Source organism: Anabrus simplex, chromosome 8 (assembly GCF_040414725.1).
Source record: "Anabrus simplex isolate iqAnaSimp1 chromosome 8, ASM4041472v1, whole genome shotgun sequence".
In the NCBI taxonomy this organism is placed as follows: Eukaryota; Metazoa; Arthropoda; class Insecta; order Orthoptera; family Tettigoniidae; genus Anabrus; species Anabrus simplex.
The window spans coordinates 160,389,535-160,412,166 of NC_090272.1; the positions used below are offsets into that span (position 1 = coordinate 160,389,535).

Below are 22,632 nucleotides of genomic sequence, written 5' to 3' on the forward strand. Positions count from 1 at the left end.
CATTGTTTCTTCTGATGGAGCGCTGGTTTCTTTTCGAATTAACCATCAGTGAATTAATAGTGCGTTGTATTCAGAAGAGCGTGGGTTCGAATCCCACCTCGGCCATCCTGGGAATGGTTTTCCACGATTTCCCATTCTCAATTCCAGGCGAATGCCGGGACTGTACCATTGATAGACCGTGACCGAATTACTTCCAATTCCTGTCCTTAACTATCCTTGACGGAAAAGACATTCAAGAAGAGTCGACGCCGTAAAAGAAATACTGTACAAATAAAAATAAAAATATTTTCGATCCGAATTTTTTTTTTTTTTTTTTTTTTTTGTTATTTGCTTTACATTGCATCGACACAGATAGGTCTTATGGCGACGATGGGATAGGAAAGACCTAGGAATGGGAAGGAAGCGGCCGTGGCCTGTATTAAGATACAGCTCCTGCATTTGTCTGGTGTGAAAATGGGAAACCACGGAAAACCATATTCAGGGCTGCCGATAGTGGGGTTTGAACCCACTATCTCCCGATTACTGGATACTGGCCACACTTAAGCGACAGCAGCTATCGAGCTCGGTATCCGGATTAATGAGTGCCGAATAAGCGAGGTTCATTTGTACTTAGTTTCTGACTTTCAAGTATGGTCTTAGTACTGTATATTCGAATATGGTTGTTTTTCTGTAAGTGTGATACCTTGTTGCTAATCTTTAAATGGAAGGGTCATGAACGTCGTGAAAACGAAAAACATGATGGTGGTGATTACTGTTTTAAGAGTATTAATAATACTAATTTTTCCGAGTCTTTGAAGAATGTGGACATCCTCAACATAAAGTGAAGTGCCAAGGGTGACGTGGAAATGGAACCCACTCATCAACACATGCATCAAACAAAGAGGAAACAAAATCGGAAGTGATATTCTAACTGGATCCGGGATTGATATTTCTGCTATCTGTTGTACAACATGAGAGTTATTACCACAAGATGGGCAGGAAAGTGACTAGTTGATGACAGAGTTTGAATTTGTTTCAGCATTGTATCATAATACAGTGTATTAAAACACCTAATGAGTAAAAGTAAAAACCAGGACTTAGATGAATTTTACTGAACCGACCGGGACAATTTTTCGTACATAGAATCCGGGACAATCCCTGTTTTCCAGGACCAACATCTCATTCTCGATTTTTGGGCCATTTCTGGACGAATATTTCAGTAGGGCCTCCCCTTAAGAGGCATTGCAATCGAGGTCATATTTTTTGTGATTGAGGAAAGCCGGCTTAGAGTTTTAATCCAGTTCTGTTCCATGCTCTCAATACCCGCTTTGTGAAGAACATTTCTCTGGAAATATTCACTATGACTCCCGGATGAAGATTCGAATTTTCATTTATCAAGTTATGTTTTGTTCCAGGATCCCAACACCGGATTTGTGACTAACACACCTTTGGAAGTATTCACTATGACTCCTGGACGCCGATACAGGTTCCGATTCATCAACTCATTTGGATCAGTATGCCCGGCCCAGTTAACAGTCCAAGGACATACCATCACCATCATTGCTACTGACGGAGAACCAGTTCATCCCGTGGTCGTCAACACCATTGTATCCTTCTCAGGTAAAACATCTCCTGATTATACATAGAATAAATATAGCTACAAGAGTACTAATGATGTTTGCAGCACACCTCTTAAAATTGTTCATACCTGTTGTATGTTGCAGGCTGATGTTAATATGTATTACTTTTTTTAAATAATGTATGCATTATAAAAATATGCTACTTCCACAAATTTATGTAAATATAATTAGGAAATTAACTCCTAAAGGAAATTGATGAATATTGTTATTTGGGTAATATAATTAATAATGGTAGGAGTAAGAAGGACACAAAATTCAGACTAACACAATCAAGAAAGGCGTGTCTTAAGAAAAGAAATGTACTCACTTCAAATATTGAAATATAAATTAGAAATACGTTTTTTGAAGACTTTGTGTGGATCGTGGCATATTATGGAAGTGAAACATGAACAATAGCTAGCTCAGAAAGAAATATGACGGATTATTTAGAAATGTGGTGTTACAGAAGGATGCTGAATGTGAGATAGGTAGATAGAAACACGAATCGAGAGATATTGAACCGAGCTGGTGAGTTGAGGACGATTCAATGAAATCTGACCGGAAGAAATAGGTTGATAGGAGACATCTCGAAACATACAGGACTTTTTCAGTTCGTTTTAGAGGAAGTGTAGGGGGTGAGAACAGTAGGAGCAGACCAAAGCATGAATATGACAAACAGATAAGTTAGTCGTAGAATGTAGTAGTTACTTAGAAATGAACAGATTTGCACGCGATAGCGTGTGATGGAGAGCTACATCAAACCAGTCTTTGTACTGATGACTCGAACAACGACATGTAAATATTACTATAACGATGCCTCTTTATACTTATGCTGCTTCACATTATATTGGAATGATTTTCTGATCACACGATTCCTGAAGCAATGACAATATCTCACCGGTTGGTTGTCCGGCTCCATGGCTAAGTGATTAGCGTGCTGGCCTCTGATCACAGGGGTCCCGGGTTCGATTCCCAGCAGGGTCGGGAATTTCTACCATCATTGGTTAATTTCGCTGGCACGGGGCTGGGTGTAAGTGTCGTCTTCATCATCATCATCATCATCATCAGGACGCACAGGTCGCCTATGGGCGTCAAATCGAAAGATCTGCACTTGGCGAGCCGAACATTCCTCGGACACTCCCGGCACTAAAAGCCTTACGCCATTTCATTTCATTAGCGGTTGGCTGACTAGGACTGATATAGCAAATACTAATCATGTATAGATGTAATAATGTCCTTTTATGCAAAGAAAGTGTTAGCTACCGATTATAAAAGTTGTGAGGCAGATATTAAAATAACTGATTGTATTATGAAACAAGTTCCTTACTTTCATTTCCTGTTTACAGGAGAGCGATACGACTTCGTGATCAATGCGGATCAGCCCGTAGACGCCTACTGGATACAGGTTCGAGGCCTGGGTGAGTGTGGTGCCAAGCGAGCCCAGCAGTTGGCCGTCCTGAGGTATGCCCGAGGACCTTATGAGCCCAGCACACAGAGACCAACTTATGACGTGGGACTGCCTCAAGGAGTCGTAAGTACGAGTGGAATATTCATTGCTTAGACTTAGAGTGTGAGATGACTGGTGAATGAGCTATTATATGTACAATGATTAAAGTAGCCTACCCATTTCCAAATGAATGCAGATAGCTGTTGCTTAACTGACGGTGCTTCGCAGCAGGGCAGTTAGGAAAAATAAAGAGAAGTTATGGGCAGTATCAGGTGTTGTTAGATCTTAAGAGTCTCAAGGATGAATAAATTAGACATTAATACTTGGATATGATTGGTGTGAAACTTGGGTGGTGATACTTTTTGCCTCAGTCGGAATTACCGCTCCCTCCTAACACTCATCGTAGGAGAAAACGGAATAGGCTGAACCCTCTTAAGATTAGGTGGTAGTGGTGGTGGTAGTGATTATTGTTTTAAGAGGAAGTAGAACTAGGCAACCATCCTCTGTGTAACACTAATCAGAGAGAAAAAATGGAAGGGAACGGACACTTCGAAAAATGATGGTATCGGCCAAAGAAAGACAAGGGCCACGAAGGGCGTGAAAATGAGACTCCCTAGCCCTCGGAAACCTAATAGGGTCGGGGTCGGAAAAGAACAAGAGTTGACCAAGGGAGGTCGGATAGAATAGATGAAAGAGAGGAGCCTGGCACAAGTAAGTGGAAGCAATGCCAGGCCTCAGCTAAGGGCCCCGTGATCGCCAACCAACGCTCCAAAGTTCAGAGCCCTTGGGACCCCTTTAAGTCACCTCTTACGACAGGCAGGGATACCGTGGGTGTTATTCTACCGCCCCCCACCCACAGGGGGACCTCTAAAGATTAAATGTATCGACTAAAGATAGAGAAGTGTCATAAAAGGCGTACTCCTTCGAAATCGCAAATCTAAAAACCTTGGGATTGGACAAGACCTAGAGTTGACTAAAAGAAATGGGATTAGAATGAAAAGGCAAGTACCTTTCACAGGTAATTGGAAGCAAATTTTATGCCTGTCAAGGAATTGGGTATCGAGTAAAAAATTCCTGATATAAATTACAGGGAAATTAAAAAGCCATTGTGCTCCCAATTGTAATACCGCAGGAGAGTCGAAAACGGCAAAAGTTGATCAAGCGAAGTAAAACAGGAATGACGAATGTGAGGAGTCAAGCATCTTCTAATTATTGGCCATTTTCCCGAATTTTCATGGAGTCGACACTTGCGTTGATTTGGTTCAGTTTTACGACCAGATGCCCTTCTTCACTTCCACCCTATGTGGAGGGATGTAATAACTGTTGTGTGTTTTCTGTAGTGGTTGATCGTGTGGTGTGCAGATCAAGAGAATTCCCAGAGTCAGAGAAATTAACCAGACACAGTTAATCCACGGACCAGCCGGGAATCGTACCCGGCGCCCTGTTAATCGAAGACCAGTAGGCTGATCATTCAATCAAGGAGCCATACAGAGTAGGGCCTGGCATATGTGGGTGAAAAAAACATCAGACTCAACTGAGGAACGTGACTGCAATGTATGTCTCAGAAAAATATGACCAATTGATAGGATCCCTAAAGTAAATCTTACGATATATTCTGCCGCAGGGTATGTATTCCATGATAACAGTGCTATGCTTGAAGAGAGATGTGAAGCCATAGCATCTACATTCTACACACGAAATGAAAAGAGCTGTTGAAGGATTATTTTTAATAGGAAGTACAACTGGGCAACCATCTCCTCTTAACAATAAGACGAAGTCCGGCTCCATGGCTAAATGGTTAGCGTGATGGCCTTTTGTTCAGAGAGTCCCGGGTTCGATTCCAGGCCGGGTCGGGGATTTTAACCTTCATTGTTTAATGGCGATGGCTCGGGGGCTGGGTGTGTGTGCTGTCTTCATCCCTAGAATTCATCACAGATAGGGTCCCAGAGAGGAAAAGGATATGCAGGCCTTAGTAGCCGCATAATTTTTCTAATGAGGAGAGAGAAAAAGGAACAGGTTCGGCTCTTCGAAGAATTTAGGTACAGCATAGGCAATATTGAAAGGGAAGTTCATGACAGTGAAAATCAATGTCTCCCTAAACCTCACAAATAGAATATCATCGGTGTCATAAGAAATCGAGAACTAACCTAGGGAGGTCGAATCGGAAATATGAAAAAGGGAGCCTCGTGAGAGGAAGTTGAAGCGATGTCAAACTCAGCTGGAGCCCTCACTGTTGCCGAAGATGACAGCTCCTGGAGGGTCTTGTAACTTCAGGCGGGGAATGCCGTGGATTTCATCTGTGTTTTCACCCACATGGGGTACAATTTGAGGCAGAGAAACTGACTAGACAGAAGGAGAATTAAAATTTCAGGTGGTTAATATAGGACAGAAAAGAATCGATATGAAGAAGGAAATGTACAGGAAATGTACAGGAAACTCTCATACAACTCGCGGAAAAAACGTTATTTAGTCTGGCTGTACTCCGAGGTCAATCTAGCATGGTAGACCCTGAGCCCTCTAGTTCAGCAAGTAGGCCTACACAAGCCTCCATATCAAATTCAAGGTCTCAGTGCCCCTACAGAGTTTGGTAGCTTTAAGAGGAAGTACCATAAGGCAACCACCCTCTCTTGGCATTAATCAGAGGGAAAAGGAAGAGGTCTGATCCTTCGAAGAATAAAGGTATCAACAAAAAAAGGAAGGATTACAAAGGACGTGAAAATGGTAGACTCCGTAGGCCTCGCAAACCTAATACCTTCGAGGTCGGAAGAAAACAAGAGTTGACCGAGGAAGGTTGGACAGGAAAAATAAAAGCGACGAGCCTGACACAAGTAAGTGGAAACATGTCATAATTTGGAAAAGATCAAGAAGAGGAAGAAGAAGACTATAATGATATTTCCTACGTACTTCCGGTCAGCACGAATTTAACCATATAATTCTTCAACAGCATGAAGTGAAAATACAATTGACCTATGACTGCATTCACTACTAAAATGCGGAAATGTTACTCATTGTACCGTATCAGAATAATAATCAGCAGAATTTCTGATTTCTAAAGTAATTTTATGATCACATTTTCTGTTTTTTATTGGAAACAGGCTTTTGATTTAGGTCAAGCGGGGTGTGTCTAACTTGGTGGAAACTTAAACTGATAAGTCTCTTCAACCGGCAGTCAATGTTACGCCATGAACATTGTAGCAACGGCCGTGAAAGTTTGTTGTTCCTTGCACAAATCACTTCTACTGCCTTCCTCCTGTAGCAGATACGTCATTCACTTTCGCTACCATTACGCCATCATTATTGCAGTAAGTACTATAATTGAAAATATGTAACTTCTATGTATCATGAGTCTTTCTAAGTACAGAATTTAGTCTGCGATCCATCCAGAAATTAAGACGTACGTCTTCGCTATATTTGATGAAAAGTATGTTAAGTTGCTCAATATTACTTTTTTTAACGAAATAATTTAATGTGTCAAAACAAGTTCGGCTCATTGGCTGAATGGTCAGCCAACTGGCCTTGGGTTCAGAGGGCCCTGGGTTCGATTCTCAGCCGGGCCGGAGTTTGGAACTGCATACAGTTAAATCCTACAGCTCTGGGAGTAGGCGTTTGTGTTGATGCCAACACATTCCTCTTCATATTCACACAACACACCACACTACCTATCGCCACAGAAATACGCAGTGGTGAATACATGCCTCCACAAAAAAGGTTGACGTCATCGCGCCAGAGTGGGAAAAGCGATAGGAGGAAAAACACGAATGTCAAAATATCTGTATTATTATTATTATTATTATTATTATTATTATTATTATTATTATTATTATTATTATTATTATTATTATTATTATTTGCCCGCCTGGTGGCCATGATCGTCAGGGCGCTAAAGTCTAAACGGTCTGACACCGAGGTTAGCGGGTTCGAGTCCCGTTGGTCGAAAAGAATTTCACGATCAGAATGTTGGCCGGCAGGGTAGGGGAGGTGTATAAAATTTCTAATCACTAGATTGCGTGCCAAAAAGACTGGATTAAATTCCAAACCTCTCCGCAGTGCTCATATGGAGTGAGGGCATATGACGCTATTGATGGTGATTCGTCCGTCGGATGGGGACGTTAAGCCTTGAGCAGACCCCTTGGTGCTATTCGACAGGAGTAGGCTATGTGCCGGCACCGGGTTTCACCCTCTCCCTACTATCATATATCACGTCATTCATTTCATTTCATTAACTCCTCTGATAAGGTTGACGTCAGGAAGGGCATCCGGTCATAAAAACCCGCCACGACAGATTCATCTCACCTCATACCCGACCCCGTAGGGAAACGGGACAAGGGTTGGACGAACAACATTATAGGGGTACCTTGAGGTCTCTGGTTTGATTCCCAGCCAGTCCAAGCATGAACATGGTCCATTCAGCTTCATGAGTTCAATTGAGGGCATGAGAGGCAGCGAACTCGATTACAAAAGCCAACCAATACAACTGAGGACGTCGTTACGCCTAACCACGTGACACGCCAATAACTGTAAGCCATATGGCTGGGCAGAATCGTCTTGGCAGACCAAGGCCTTTAATATGCTGTATGAGCCAGGGGATTCTTCGTTATTAATTAGTTTAACGTCCCAACGATCAATACAATTTTTAACAAATGGCAGGGTGTGGGTATTTTGCCACTCCGAAGTTCTTTAACGTGGCAGGAGCCAATGATTCACTTGAAGTTTCAAAGTGTCGGGGACAGAGGAGAAAAGTGGTGTCAAATTTCTCTTTGGAGAAATCAAATGATCATAATTTGATGAAAGAGTATTCTATATGTCTCAGTGATGGCCATCCATCAATATTTCACATCACACCCCGTCACATCAACCATCTGTACTCTAACGCCCCTCTTGAAAAATATGTCTCTAAGGTCATGGCCATCTATCAGTATTTCACATCACAGCCTACACGGCTGCCAGGTAACATCGTCTCAAATATTTTGTACCGCTAATTTCGTGACGAAAATTTTCAGGTGGCCACCAGCCATAAGGCATATTTTTTGTCAATATTTATGTCAATAGGGATCAATGGTGGTAGGGATGATTATGGTTTTAAGGGGATTTACAACGTGATAATTATCTCCTCCTAACGCTAAACAAAGAATTAGAAAGAAGAGTTTCGACCATTTGAAGAATGAATGTTTCGCAAAAGAAAGACATTAAAATATAAAACTAGTTCAAGTAAATATAGTTGGGATCTGAAGAAAAGAAAATATTCAAGAAAACTCGGACGGGAGAAAGAAAGTGAAAATCCTGTCACAAATAAGTGGAAGTAAAGCCATATTCAATTAGTATCCACACCGTTGCCACTTCAGACTCCTCCAGGATGGTGTTAGTGATTGTTTAAGGATAAGTACGGAGAGGCAACTAGTCCTTCTCTAAATTAAACAGAAGGAAAAGTGAAAGAGGTCAGATGCTTCGAAGAATGAAAGTATTAGCGAATGAAAGGGAAGGCTACGAAGGGCGTGAAAACGAAGAATTCCTTAGGCCTTGGAAACCTTACACCTACGGGGTTGGAAGAGAACAAGAATTGAACAAGGGATATCGGACAGGAAAGATGAAAGCGAGGCGGCTGCCGCAACTAAATTGAAACAATACCAGATTCAGCTAAGGACAAAGACAAAGACACCTTCGTACAGGCCATGAAGGTCCTTGGAGGAGTGGAAGGTAAAGGCTTCCACCCTTGTTAACCGCGGCACGTGATGGGGTAGAGTGGTTAGCTCTACGCTCGGCCGCCTTTGCCCCCAGGAATTAACCTGGTACTCATTTTTAGTGTAGGCTGTGTGAACCTCAGGGCCATATGCACCTCCGGAAGTAGAAATCTCGTTTCTTAAATTTTATGACTTCCTGATGGGGAATCGAACCCACGTCCTTCCGGGCGAACCGAGCACGCCTTTACCGCCTCGGCCAGGCAGCCCCTGATTCAGCTAAGGGTCTCGTGAAAACCTGCCCCACACTCCCAAGTTGAGAGCCTGTGATGATTACCCCTCTTAGTCGCCTCTTACTACAGGCTCCATAGCTAAATGGTTAGCGTGCTAGCCTTTGGTCACAGGTGTCTCGGGTTCGATTCCCGACAGGGTCAGGAATTTTAACCTTAATTGGCTAATTTCGCTGGTACGGGGGCTGGGTGTAAGTGTCGTCTTCATCTTCATTTCATCCTCATCACGACGCGCAGGTCACCTGCGGAAGTCAAATCAAAAGACCTGCATCTGGCGAGCCGAACTTGTCCTCGGACACTCCCGGCACTAAAAGCCATACGCCATTTCATGACAGGCAAGGGATGCTGTGGAGATATTCTTCTCCAGTTGAGAACCATTCGGGAAGAGGCCTCGCAAATCTAACGCTGTTGTATCAGCATAGTCATGAGGGATCGCGCAAGAAAAACGTCAAAGATTAGCCTGACTTAAGTAGAAAAAAGTAAAATCTAGATTCTCTGAAACATTCCTCACTGAATCCTCCCTAAGACAAGTGATGGACTGGTTTATTTAGAATAGAATTTTACTCACGGAACTTGTCGATAGACAAAAAACGCCGAGAAAGAGAACGCTGAAAACCGGTTACTAATACCTGCTAGAAAGTATCTAGTCTAATCAGTCTAGTTAATGGCCCAGGAAGCCAATCGAAGCGGCGTCTCAAGTGAGCATGAATCGGGCAACGAGAGTCACGCACGTGTGTAACTTTGACACATCGGTCTCATTCTATCATTACGATGATGATTCACTTTAAAGAGCATCAACACGCAGATCTCTTCTGTTTACTGAGTGTTTGTATACACAGTAGATCATTTCACCTATAACTGAACACTTTGACGATTATTTTTGCTCGAAAAAGACTCCAGGGAATTAAATTACTTACACATCAATTTAATAATTTGACAACCAGCAACATTTGAATCTAGTTAATGGGCCAGGAAGCCAATAGGAGTGGCGATCAAGTGATCATGAATCGAACAGTGAGAAGGCAGTCACGCACATGTGTAACTTTGACAGATCGGCCTCAACCGGGCATTATGCTGATAATTCACTTTGTAGAGTATCAACATGCAGATCTTTCCTGTTTATTGAGTGTTAGCACATACATCATTTCACCCATAACTGAACACTTTGACGATTATTTCCCCCGAAAGAGTCCAGGAAATTTGATTATTCATTTACATGTCAAGTTATTCATTTGGCAACCAACAGCATTGAGTTCCATTGTTTTCATTGAAGTCTTCTAGGGCTGTGAAAGTTCGCCTGCTGACGATCCTAGGGAGGGATAATTCGTGTTTGAATCCGGAGAACAACTTTATTTTGAATTATTTCGCTTCAGTGGTTATGATGATTGTTTTAAGAGAAAGTACAACTGGGCAACTATCCTCTGTTAACACTAATCAGAGGGGAAAAGGAACATTTCCGATCCTTCGAAGAATGTAGGTATCGGCAAAAGAAAGGGAAGGGCTACGAAGGCCGTGAAAATGCAACACACTTTAGGCCTCGCAATGCTAATACTGCTGAGTAGGAAAAGAGCAAGAGTTAACCAGTGGAGGTGGTGGTGCTGGTGGTGATTATTGTTTTAAAAGGAAGTACAACTGGGCAACCATCCTCTATATTACACTAATCAGAGAGAAAAAATGGAAGGGATCCGACACTTCAAGAAATGAAGGTATAGGTCAAAGGAAGACAAGGGCCATGAAGGGCGTGAACATGACAGACTCCCTAGGCCTCCATACGTAATACCGTCGGGGTCAGAAAAGAACAAGAGTTGACTAAGAGAGGTCGGATAGGATAGATGAAAGTGAGGAGCCTGGCACAAGTAAGTGAAAGCAATGCCAGGACTCAGCTAAGGGCCCCGTGGTCGTCAACCTGGGCTCCCAAGTTGAGAACCTCGGGTCTCCCTTTCAATCGCCTCTTACGCCCGGTAAGGGATACCGTGGACGAAGTCGACCACCCTTACGTCCTGAGGATATTGGTGTCATGCGAGTGTGTGTGTGTGTGTTTGAGAGAGAGAGAGAGAGAGCGAGTTATAGGAATTTTGGTCACAGAACGAGTTTCCAGCTCCAAGTAACAGAAATCGATTTACAGACGGCTAAAATGCCACAACTTAGTCGGATCCCTGCGGTCCGAAGTTTAGAATGTCGATTATTTATCATAATAATAATAATAATAATAATAATAATAATAATAATAATAATAATAATAATAATAATGATCTACTCCAATAATTCGCTCTTTCACATTTCTTCCTTACGGTGCCTTCGTAAGTATACTATCCTATTTCAGGTGACTCAATGAACTTACTAAAACAGTATTCCGTATAAGAGCTATTCAGTTCAAAATGTTACTAGTGTAGGGGCAAACATTTCTTGGCCTCCACGATCTGCGAAACCTACAGTTGATTGTTAACCTGTTACTCTGTTTCAGGTGCTGAACCCACTGGACGCCGTTTGTGATCGACCCAGGACAGACGCTGTCTGTATCAGTCAGCTGAAGAATGCCCGACATATTGATGAAGGACTCCTGCAGGAGAGGCCTGACGTCAAGATCTTTTTACCCTTCCGTTTCTTGTTCTACAGACCTGAGGAGCTGTTCAGACCACACCAATACAACCGCTACCTTGGTACGTACTATATATGGTGATAAAAAGAGATCTAACCTGAATGCAACACAGTGAACAATGAAGTTTATAGGAATAGTGGGAGGGTTGACTTTCAATATCAGTAACGGCTGAGACTGTACGACAGTTGAGATATTTTAGAGGATTAAGATTAAGATAGCCACTTTCTCTAAACTCTTATCGTAGAAAAAAAAAACGGAAAAAGTCAAATCCTTCTTAGATAAGGTATCTGTAAGGGAAAGAGAAAGGTCTTAATGGGTCTAAAAGTAAAAGACTGCGTAGATATCGAAAGCCTTATACAGTCTGGGTCGGATAAATAACATTGGTTTTAAATCAGCTGGCTGGATAGAGAAAAACAAACTTTAGAAACGTCAATGAACTATCTAAAGCAAGAGTTGTAAGACTAAAACACGAAACTGGTAATCTTTTGTGAAGTTTATTGATGGATGGTGAAGGTACTTATTGTTCTAAGAGAGAATAGAAGATAACCATCTCCTCTCAACTTTGGTCTAGCAGAAAGAGGGCGAGTTCTGAGCCATAAAAGAATAAGGGTGCTGAAAACCGAAAATATGGACTCCATATGCTAGTAGTAGTGATTTTTGTTATTAATGGCAAGGAAACAGGTTCATCATCCCCTCTTTACGTTAGACGTAGAAGACAGAGGATGTGTTTCGACCCCTCCAAGAATGAGATGGTGGTGATTATTGTTTTAAGAAGTACAACTAGGCAACCATACTCTCTTGACAACAACCAGAGGGAAACTGTAGAAGAGGTATGACCCTCCGAAGAATAAAATTATCGATAAAAGAAAGCAAAAGTCCGTGAAGGGTGTGATAATGAAAGACTCCGTAGGCCTCACTTGACCAGATAGAAATTAGGAGATCCCATGGTCGCCAGGCTACGCTCCCAAGTTGAGAGCCTGTGAGACAGCGAATACAGTGGATGTATTCTACCACCCACAGAGAGAGTCCCCGAAGAATGTGGGTAAGGGTTAAAGAAAGAGAAGGCCATGGAAGTTGCGGAAATGGATTATTAAATTAAGTACCACTAGGATCAGAGGACAAGAAGAAATGTTGGTTAGAAATCTGGCAAAGTAAGGGAAAACAACGTCAAACTTAGTTGGATCCCATGGACACCGCTCCTCACCTTGGAATTCGCGAACCCATGGGTGATATTGTAAACTTCGCAAACCTAATACTATATGAGTTGAAAGAGCAGGTAGTGTCGTCGGTAGTTTAAGGAGATAAAATAATAATATTCCAATCCAGTGTTTAGAAAGTTACGAACTTTGATTCACTAAGCACTGAGCACTAGTTTCGGAACATCGTACATAACTTTCGGATTAATCAAACGTTGATTTGTCCCTTACTGTTCTTCAAGTCGAACCTAGGGAACTTGGATAGACTTGCGTCACTAGACGCAACATTTAACTCTTTTGATATCAATGACAATCACGAAAGAAGTTTTACATTTTTCTGTCCTTAACACCATCCAGAAATAAATAATCCTAATTTTGCGGTATGGCTTGCCTGCATTCAAACCTATCTCTCTAGGAAAGATGTGAGACGAGGGTAAAGGTACACTGGGAATAGGCAGGTGAGGATGATGTGGGGGAAATTTGTAGTAGGCCACTACACTCTTGCACAGTGTTCTGGTCGGTTCTGAATTAAAGGAGGAGCTTAACCCGGATTATTATGAATTCTTCTAGGAACCACTTAGCCCCCAAAAATCGTCTAAACTGCAAGCAAATATGACAAAATACGACTCAAAAATGACCAAATACAACCCACAAATTGACTATATATGGCCCTTTATAAATTAGAAATCACAACTATAAAATGTGTTACGGTGAATTCTTGCCTAATTATATACTTTTAGTTATCTTCGTATTAGTTTTCTCAGTACACACATTTAAGTGAAATCCGTTTTCAATGACTCAGTTATCAAACAGATTACATGAGACTGAACGGTAGGCCTACCTCTAAAGAAAGTTATGCAAGAGAATTATGTAACATTTTAAAAGTCGAACTATTTTTACATCCAATGTTGGGAGTTTGATACTGAAGAAAAATAGAATTCAAGAGGGCTAGAAACGAATCTTATATTTACAATTTTAGAATGATAAAGGAAGAGTCCAAATGTTAAATTATAAACTGAACAACAAACATAAACTTAAACGAATTAGAACATTTTCAATGAACTGCAATACATATCAAATTTAGATTCTATTCTCCTTCACGGGTGGCATTGAACTGTATAACGAGATTTTTCTTCAAATCGTCATATGAGAAAGATATTGACCGTCGCAATGAATTCTCTCTTTTCTTACTTACTATTGTAAATGTACAGCTAGAGCTGCCACCAAACTGCCCCAATATGATTCAAATATCACGCTTTTAACAGCAATGCTCGAAATAAAACTAATAGAATATGACTAATAGAAAACACTTATTGTTTAAAAAATCACCGTATGTGCATTAGAGTGGTGGTGGTGATTATTGTTTTAAGAGGAAGTACAACTAGGCAACCATCCTCTATATAACACTAATCAGAGGGAAAATTGGAAGGGGTCCGACATTTCGCAAAATGAAGGTATCGGCCAAAGGAAGACAAGGGCCACGAAGGGCATGAAAATGAAAGACTCCCTAGCCCTCGCAAACCTAATAGCGTCGGGGTCGGAAAAGAACAAGAGTTGACCAAGAGAGGTCGGATAGGATAGATGAAAGTGAGGAGCTTGGCACAAGTAAGTGGAAACAATGCCAGGACTCAGCTAAGAGCCCCGTGGTCGCCAACCCACGCTCCAAAGTTCTATGTGCATTAGAAACCCTAGTTGTACATGCAAATACAGGCAGGGAACAAAATATAGCTTTGTATAAACACATTCGACCCCCTACTATCACCGTTCAGGTCCTAGCAGCTACGAATACCTAGAAGAGAATGCAGTGAGATGAAACTATCAAAACGAGGAATGGAAAGCAGCAACAGTAATATGGAGAGGAAGAATGAAAGTAAAGGTGTGCTAGGTCCGTTGTTCGTCAAGTGATTTCCGGCATTTGTCACCTCCAAAACTCGATCACGTACTGGATACTTCACCGAATACTAATATACGCATTCATCCGTTACTGCGTGAGAGTTGTAGAAGTCCGATTCACAAAAAATGAAATCTGTGAGTAAATTTGCATCGCCTGCGACAAGTGAAACCAAACAGGAGGCTGATGGATAGGGCCATAACTTCGACATACTTAAAGAGCGTGATCGCTTTTCGTGAATCTTATCCAACAAAGGTACTTGGGAGTGAAATGGTACGTCTATTCTAACAGAAACGTCCGGGTACATTCCAAACCAGTCTCCAGTATATATATATATCGTTATATTATCCTTTCAAACGATTAATATATTTTGACAACTACCACAATAATAATAATAATAATAATAATAATAATAATAATAATAATAATAATAATGTCCACCTCTGCGGTGTAGTAGTTAGCGTGATTAGATGCCACCCCCGGAGGTCTGGGTTCGATTCCCGGCTCTGCCACGAAATTTAAAAAGTGGTACGTGGACTGGAACGGGTCCATTCAGCCTCGGGAGGTCAACTGAGTAGAGGGTTGTTCGATTCCCTCCTCAGCCATCCTTGGAGTGGTTTTCCGTGGTTTCCCACTCCTCCTCCAGGAAAATGCCGGGATTACATCTAACTTAAGGCCACGGCCGATTCCATCCCCCTTCCAATATTCCCATCCCCTCACAAGGTCCCTATTCAGCATAACAGGTGAGGCCAGCTGGGCGAGATACTGGTCCTCCTTCCCAGTTTTACCCCCTGACCTAAATTCTGACGCTCCAGTTTACTGTCCTTGAGGCGGTAGATGTGGGATCCCTCGCTGAGCTCGACAGAAAAACCAACCTTGAAGGGTAAACGGATTAAGAAAGAAAGAAGAAATAATAATAATAATAATAATAATAATAATAATAATAATAATAATAATAATAATATAGCCTCAGCAATCAAGTTGCAGACCTTCTTAAGTGGTGCAATCTAGAAGGTCTGTGTACAAATTTCGACATTCCGATTTTACTGCTGTCTAACAACGAAAGCGGAATTCTACTGAACGGACACAATGCCTGAGTGTTTCTAATTGGTTTTCGGTTCGATCGACCATTTAGCCAGCTACAATTGTGTATGTTTCTCATTAATTATGAATTGACTTTTTGAATTTTGTATGTTTTGTATGTTATTGACTTGGTGAAGTGAACTTATATATACATTTAAGACGAACACAAACACCCAGCTCCCGAGATGGAGAATTTAACCAGACGAAGTTAAAATCCCCGACCCGGAAGGGAATCGAACCTAGGAATGCCTGAGTTGATTTTCATTTTATCAGGTGACACTGAGCGCGCCACTAGAGATCTTGCAATCACACAGACCTACCAAGATTTTGACCCGCCTTTAAAAATCGACTACATCAGTCGTAATCGAATCCATGAACTTAGGACTATGAGTCAGACACTCTACTGTACCAATGACGACTGGGGCAGATTTAAGTGTAAGAGAATAACAACTTATCGGCCAAGAATGAGGTGGCGTAACGCATGGTAGATAAATAATAATAATAATAATAATAATAATAATAATAATAATAATAATAATAATAATAATAATAATAGTAATGGCGTGTGGCCTCCGGAGAGGCCTGGGAGTCTTTCCAGTAGACGGCTTATAGGCGACCTGCATGTCTGTGAGGATGGGGCCCTATCTATGATGAATTTTAATGCTGAAAACGACACACACACTCAACCCCCACGCCATCGGAATTAACCAATGGAGGTCAAAATACCCCCAATCCGACCGGGAATCGAACCTGGCACTCCTCGGACAAAAGCCAGCGCGCTAACCATGTATCCATGGAGTGGTAGACAAATAAGACATTAGCACTAAAAAAATGGAAAGGTCTGCCTGACCGAAGCGGTAAAAGAGTGCTCGGTTCACCCGGAAGAGCGTGGGTTCGATTCACCGTTAGGAAGTCGAAAAATTAAAGAAACGAGATTTCCACATCCGGAGGTGCACTTAGCCCTGAGGTTCATTCCGCCTAAACAAAAAATGAGGAACAGGCGGCCAGGCGAAAGTGAAGAAGTTAAAAATGAAGAAAACCTACCTTTCGAAGTTTGAATGTATCGGTGAAGGAAAGGAAAGGAAAGGAAAGGAAAGGAAAGGAAAGGAAAGGAAAGAACTGTGAAGGGCGTGAAGATGAAAGACTCCCTACGTCTCGCAAACTGAACATTGTTGGGTCGGAAGAGAATTAGAGTTGACCAAGGGAGTTAGGATACGAAATGATAAAAGTGAGAATTCTAGCACAAGTAAGTGAAGACAATACCATATTCAGCTAGAACAGCCGTGTTGACTAACCCACGGTCTTAAGTTAAGAACCCCCCTCCCCACCTACATTCGCTTCTTACGACAGGCAGAGAGTACAGTGAATGTATTCTACGGCCCCCATCTACAGGGGATCCATTGGATGTATTCAACCACTATCACCCACAGGTGTAAAAGATAAAGGATACCAGGGATATATTCTGTATCCCGCACCCAGAGGGGTAAAAGGCAAGGGATACTGTGGATGTATTCCATTTCCCACCTACAGGGGATGTCCTGGAGTGACGGCAAATAGAACCCTTACATAATATCTAAAAAGATGATTGCCGACTGTGAGTGTTTTGTTTGTTACAGCTAACTTCCGTCCTCCAAATAAAGTCAAAACTAAAATATTTCAACTCATGGTTCATTCATTACTAACCTTGTGATGTGATCTTAGAGAACAGCTTTCTCGATCAGACTGAATAATAGTTATCGATACTGGAGATACCCAAACAAAGAGTACTACTGTGAACAAGCTTGTTCTCAATTACACGACCAGTAGTTACGTCAACTCATCCAATGTGTATTTTTTCTTTCTCCTGTCGCTTTAACTTTCCTCTAGCACAAATAGATTTTTGGGCGCCAAAAGAGGGCTAGGACTGGAAGGTAGCAGCTATGTTCTTATTTTGGGTACAGTTCTGGTATTTGTGAAAATGAAAATCCCCAGCCCGTTTCCAGTCATTCGACCGGGTCAGGAATTGAATTAATGAAGCCCCAATCTAGCGGCGAGGATAGGTATTGTGCCGACTGCCGAAGCCTGTCGCACTCCTCTGGAGCAATGATTAATAACTGATAGATGAAATTAAATTAAATTGTAGATTGTCGCTGGAATGAAGACAGGGAAAACCGGAGTACCCGGAGAAAAATCTGTCCCGCCTCCGTTTTGTCCACCGCAAATCTCACATGGAGTGACCTGGATTTGAACCACGGGACCTAATGGTGAGAGGCCAGCACGCTGCCGCCTGAGCCACGGAGGCTCTACAGCTCCAGTACTTGTCTGGTGCGAAAATTGGGTTCTCGGTGGTGGGGATTAAACGTGTCCTTTCTCGAATATAAGCTTACAGTTGCACGACCCGTACCGCGTAGCCAACTCACTGGTTTGTTGTAATTTATATACTGTACATTTTAAGATCAGCTCATGACAGCGAGGAAATTATATTCTGGCCTCAACTACCGAGTTCCATAACGTATGAAGTAATATTGCATCTAGGCGGCCTTTCTACCAATTTCAACATTCCGGTCTAGCTCCCGTGGAAGTTAATTTTGTTCTTTACGTGGGTCACACTAAAGTGCTCAGTAAGAACTATTTAACATGTGAAGAACAACGTCGGTGGAGTGCAAGTAATTTTTGACCATCCTTCTAAAATCTGTCACGTACGAACTTAGGATCACGAGTCAGTAAATCTACCGACACGAGGCTGATGTATTTGAGCACCTTCAAATACCACCGGACTGAGCCACGATCGAAACTGCGAAGTTGGGGTCAGAAGGCCAGCGCCTCAACCGTCTGAGCCACTCAGCCCGGCAAAGGTGAGTGGGGTAGTTTGCCATTGCTTTCCTCATTGGGCCAGAAATTGGTATTGCAGCATGACAGATCCTATGAGCAACACTTATAACACTAGAGTGCACTAGTCATGCTCCAAATGTCATTACTCAGCTCCACCCACACCCCTACTTCCATATTGTCACAGCCATGGATGAGATTAGGACTTTCGTGGAAGCTACAATTTGTTACGACCTATGCTAGGAGACAGATGCAAAAGTACTGCATCCGTCAAGAAATGGAAAAGGGTGGAATTTGGTGTTCACCCGACTAAATTAATTAAAACTCAGCCACAGATCGTCCAACGGATTCAGTTTACTCTTCCATCTAGTAAAGTAAACGCTAATGTAATTGTTAATGTATGTGTTTCTAATTAGGAAGTAATTAGCCTACTGTAATACTTCCCGTGACAAATATGTTACTCGTTGTTAGATTAAGCATATTGTGTGATGGAAATTATCTTCAAACATCTTTTCTTAAACAATATCTTCCTATATTTCCTTGGAATATTTTAACATACCTTTCATTAATTTTCCAAAACAGGCAAGATATTTTCCGCAGTCTGGCCGGGGTTATCTGCTGCAGGATGGGATAGATCGTAGAGACGGCGACCAGGGCTCCGATAAGTTACCGGACTCTCTAAATGAGGCAACGGCTTCGGGTAGAGGAGTCTCTTTGGTTGGGTAAATGAAATGTCACTGGAATCTATCAGGCAACGTCTGTTCTCCAGGTTAGGGACGGGCTCATTGAAACTTGGCAGTTAGCTATAAAACGGCTTTGGGTGAGGTGAGTCCACCGTAATAACAGCCTATATGAATCGTCAAAGTGGATCGGGACAAAGAACTAAGGAGTACCCCAAAAGCGACGCGCATCTGTTGTGTCTGCACAGAGGTGCGAGAAGTAAATGGAGATCAATGATCCACTGCCCAACTCGCAAGCTTCCTGGATAAGGTATCAAAGATGCGAATAGTAGAAAACATTAAACAGTTCTGAATTTTCAAAATTTTCGTCGATCATTGGAATTTCCATGTAGGATTAATCTTTTCTCCCACAATAATAACTCAATCAATCAATCAATCAATCAATCAATCAATCAATCAATAATAACTATTAATTATTAATCAATGCTATTTTTCCTCTTACAGTGGCCCCTCAAGGTGACCATGTCATCTCTCTAGTGGACGAGATCTCCTTCATATTCCCACCAGCCCCACCTCTGTCTCAAATCGACGATATTCCTCCTGAGCAGTTCTGTAACGGAGACAACAGACCAGCAGATTGTGGAGCCAACTGTATGTGTACACACAAGGTGGATATCCCGCTCAATGCCATCGTCGAAGTCGTTCTTGTCGATGAAGGTAAGTTTATTCTAATTTCAATTTTGGTTTAATTATTATTTCCGTGTATTTATTTGCTAAGGTTTATTCCAAAAGAACAATCATCATCATCATCATCTGTTTACCCTCCAAGTTCGGTTTTTCCCTCGGACTTAGCGAGGGATCCCACCTCTACCGCCTCAAGGGCAGTGTTCTGGAGCTTCAGACTCTTGGTCGGGAATACAACTGGGGAGTATGACCAGTACCTCGCCTAGGCGGCCTCACCTGCTATGCTGAACAGGGGCCTTGTGGAGGGATGGGAAGATTGGAAAGGATAGGCAAGGAAGAGGGAAGGAAGCGGCCGTGGCCTTAAGTTAGGTACCATCCCGGCATTCGCCTGGAGGAGAAGTGGGAAACCACGGAAAACCAGTTCCAGGATGGTTGAGGTGGGAATCGAACCCACCTCTACTCAGTTGACCTCCCGAGGCTGAGTGGACCCCGTTCCAGCCCTCGTACCACTTTTCAAATTTCGTGGCAGAGCCGGGAATCGAACCCGGGGGGGGGGGTGGCAGCTAATCACGCTAACCACTACACCACAGAGGCGGACCCAAAAGAACAGTCACGAGATAGAACCCTGACGGCAATACGTGCAGTGCTGTAAATCTATACTATTATACAGTAACTGGATAAGCCATATTCCGACACATTTCTTTAGAGTGTCCGGCTCCATGGCTAAATGCTTAGCGTGCTGGCCTTTGGTCACAGGGGTCCCGGGTTCGATTTCCGGCAGGGTCGGGAATTTTAACCATAATTGGTTAATTTCGCTGGCACGGGGGCTGGGTGTATGTGTCGTCTTCATCATCATTGCATCCTCATCCCGACGCGCAGGTCGCATACGGATGTCAAATCAAAAGACCTGCATTTGGCGAGCCGAACTTGTCCTCGGACACTCCCAGCACAAGAAGCCATACGCCAGTTCATTTAATTTCTTTAGCGTATGGTTTTCAGCGCCGCGAGTGTCCGAGGACATGTTAGGCTCGCCAGTTCTGTACCTGTTTTTCCCACGTATCACGAGGGTTTTGTCTGTGGCGTAGATGTAATTGTACGGGCTGGAATTCTTCCAGTCTCTCTCCCTCTCTTAGGATCAGTGCTAATATGGAGGCGCTTACCTTGAGAACAACTGCACCACCACAAGCACAAGTAGTTTGTGTACGTGGAAATAATGTCACGTTTTTAGAACTCATTGGCCGGAGTCCATAATGAATCATTTCTGAATTCAGAATATTCTATGAGATTCCAGATGTGAAGAAGAAATATACTGGTCACTGTGTCAAATTACAGCACTGTCGCAATTGTTTTCACCTGCCAAAACACTTATTTTCCACGAGCCAAAACTCAAGCATCAACAAGGTCACCTTGGTGTATTTCGTGGAACATTATTTCTTTTCTTTTAACAACACGACATACTTCTATTATGAAAGGAACAACATTTTAGAAAGACATGTGTATGCACTCAAGAAAAATATCTTTGAAATTCCACACTCAAGAAACATTCATAGAAACGAATACTCACTTTGGCTACTACGTGCAGATATTCCCTTTCACTTTCCATATGTAACTCACGAACAATCATTTGAATGTATAATAAATTTTCTCATATTATTCGACTAGCCCGGGCTTATAACGTACATGACAAGAATTAAGATTCAAGCTTAGATTTCACGGCCATGTTCCAATATCTCGTCATCTCAAGCCAAGTTTGGTGACATGCTATGGATACTACAGCATACTCCTAAGTTTCTAAAGTAATATTGTATTCGTTAGGCACCAAAGGATCACATTTGGAGAATAAGTAATGCATAAATGCATCGTGACTTGGCGATACAAGGCAGTCAACGAACTAAGGTCATCATTTTATTGTTAACTACAATATATTCTTTCTCTTGGAATCCATTCTTTAGAAATATCTATTTTTTTGTGAAAAAGCAGGATTCATGAAATTCGTTCATACTGTAGGTATTGTGAAATACTCTTGAAAACATACAACCTGTTTTCCAGTCAGTGACCGGGTCAGGAATGGAATGAATGAAGCCCCCATTTTGCAGCGAGGATAGGAATTGTACCGGCTGCCGAGGCCTGTCGCAGTTCTCTGTGGCAATGATTAATGACTGACAGATGAAATTAAATGATAGTGGAGAGTGTTACTGGAATAAAAGATGACAGGGAAAACAGGAGAAAACCCTGTCCCGCCGCAGCTTTTTCCAGCACCATTTTCACATGGAGTGGCCGGAATTTGAACCACGGAACCCAACCCCGAGAGGCCGACTCGCTGCCGTCTGAGCGACGGAGACTCCACTGTGAAATACTCTTAAGGCGCTTAAACGTTAAGCAGCTTTCTTTACATGAATTATTTTGGTGAAGTTATTTCTAGTGTCAGATTTCCGGTATTTTCATCAAATGTTGTGTTCATCAAGGAAAATTACAAATTTCGTTGAATGTGTGAATAGAAACAGTATTTTTGACACTTCAGATTGCCTATTCTTGCCGAACAACAACAAAAGGTCTGCTTAAGGCCTAACGTCCCCATCCAACGGACAAGTCACCATCAACATATCATCATTATGTCCTCAGTTATGACTTATGTGCTCTTCAAAGAGGTTTAGAAGAAAACTATACTCAGGCTTTTGGTA

General features: G+C 42.2%; 1 protein-coding gene across 1 annotated transcript in view; it reads left to right on the top strand.

Annotated features, from left to right (window-relative positions):
• Positions 1-22,632, top strand: part of stw (straw) — a 36,609-nt gene that overhangs the window by 7,665 nt on the left and 6,312 nt on the right. Inside the window, exons 3-6 of the mRNA XM_067153047.2 lie at positions 1,395-1,599; positions 2,945-3,129; positions 11,475-11,670; positions 19,772-19,984. Coding sequence (XP_067009148.2) covers positions 1,395-1,599; positions 2,945-3,129; positions 11,475-11,670; positions 19,772-19,984 — 799 coding nt within the window. The remainder of the gene's footprint in view (positions 1-1,394; positions 1,600-2,944; positions 3,130-11,474; positions 11,671-19,771; positions 19,985-22,632) is intronic.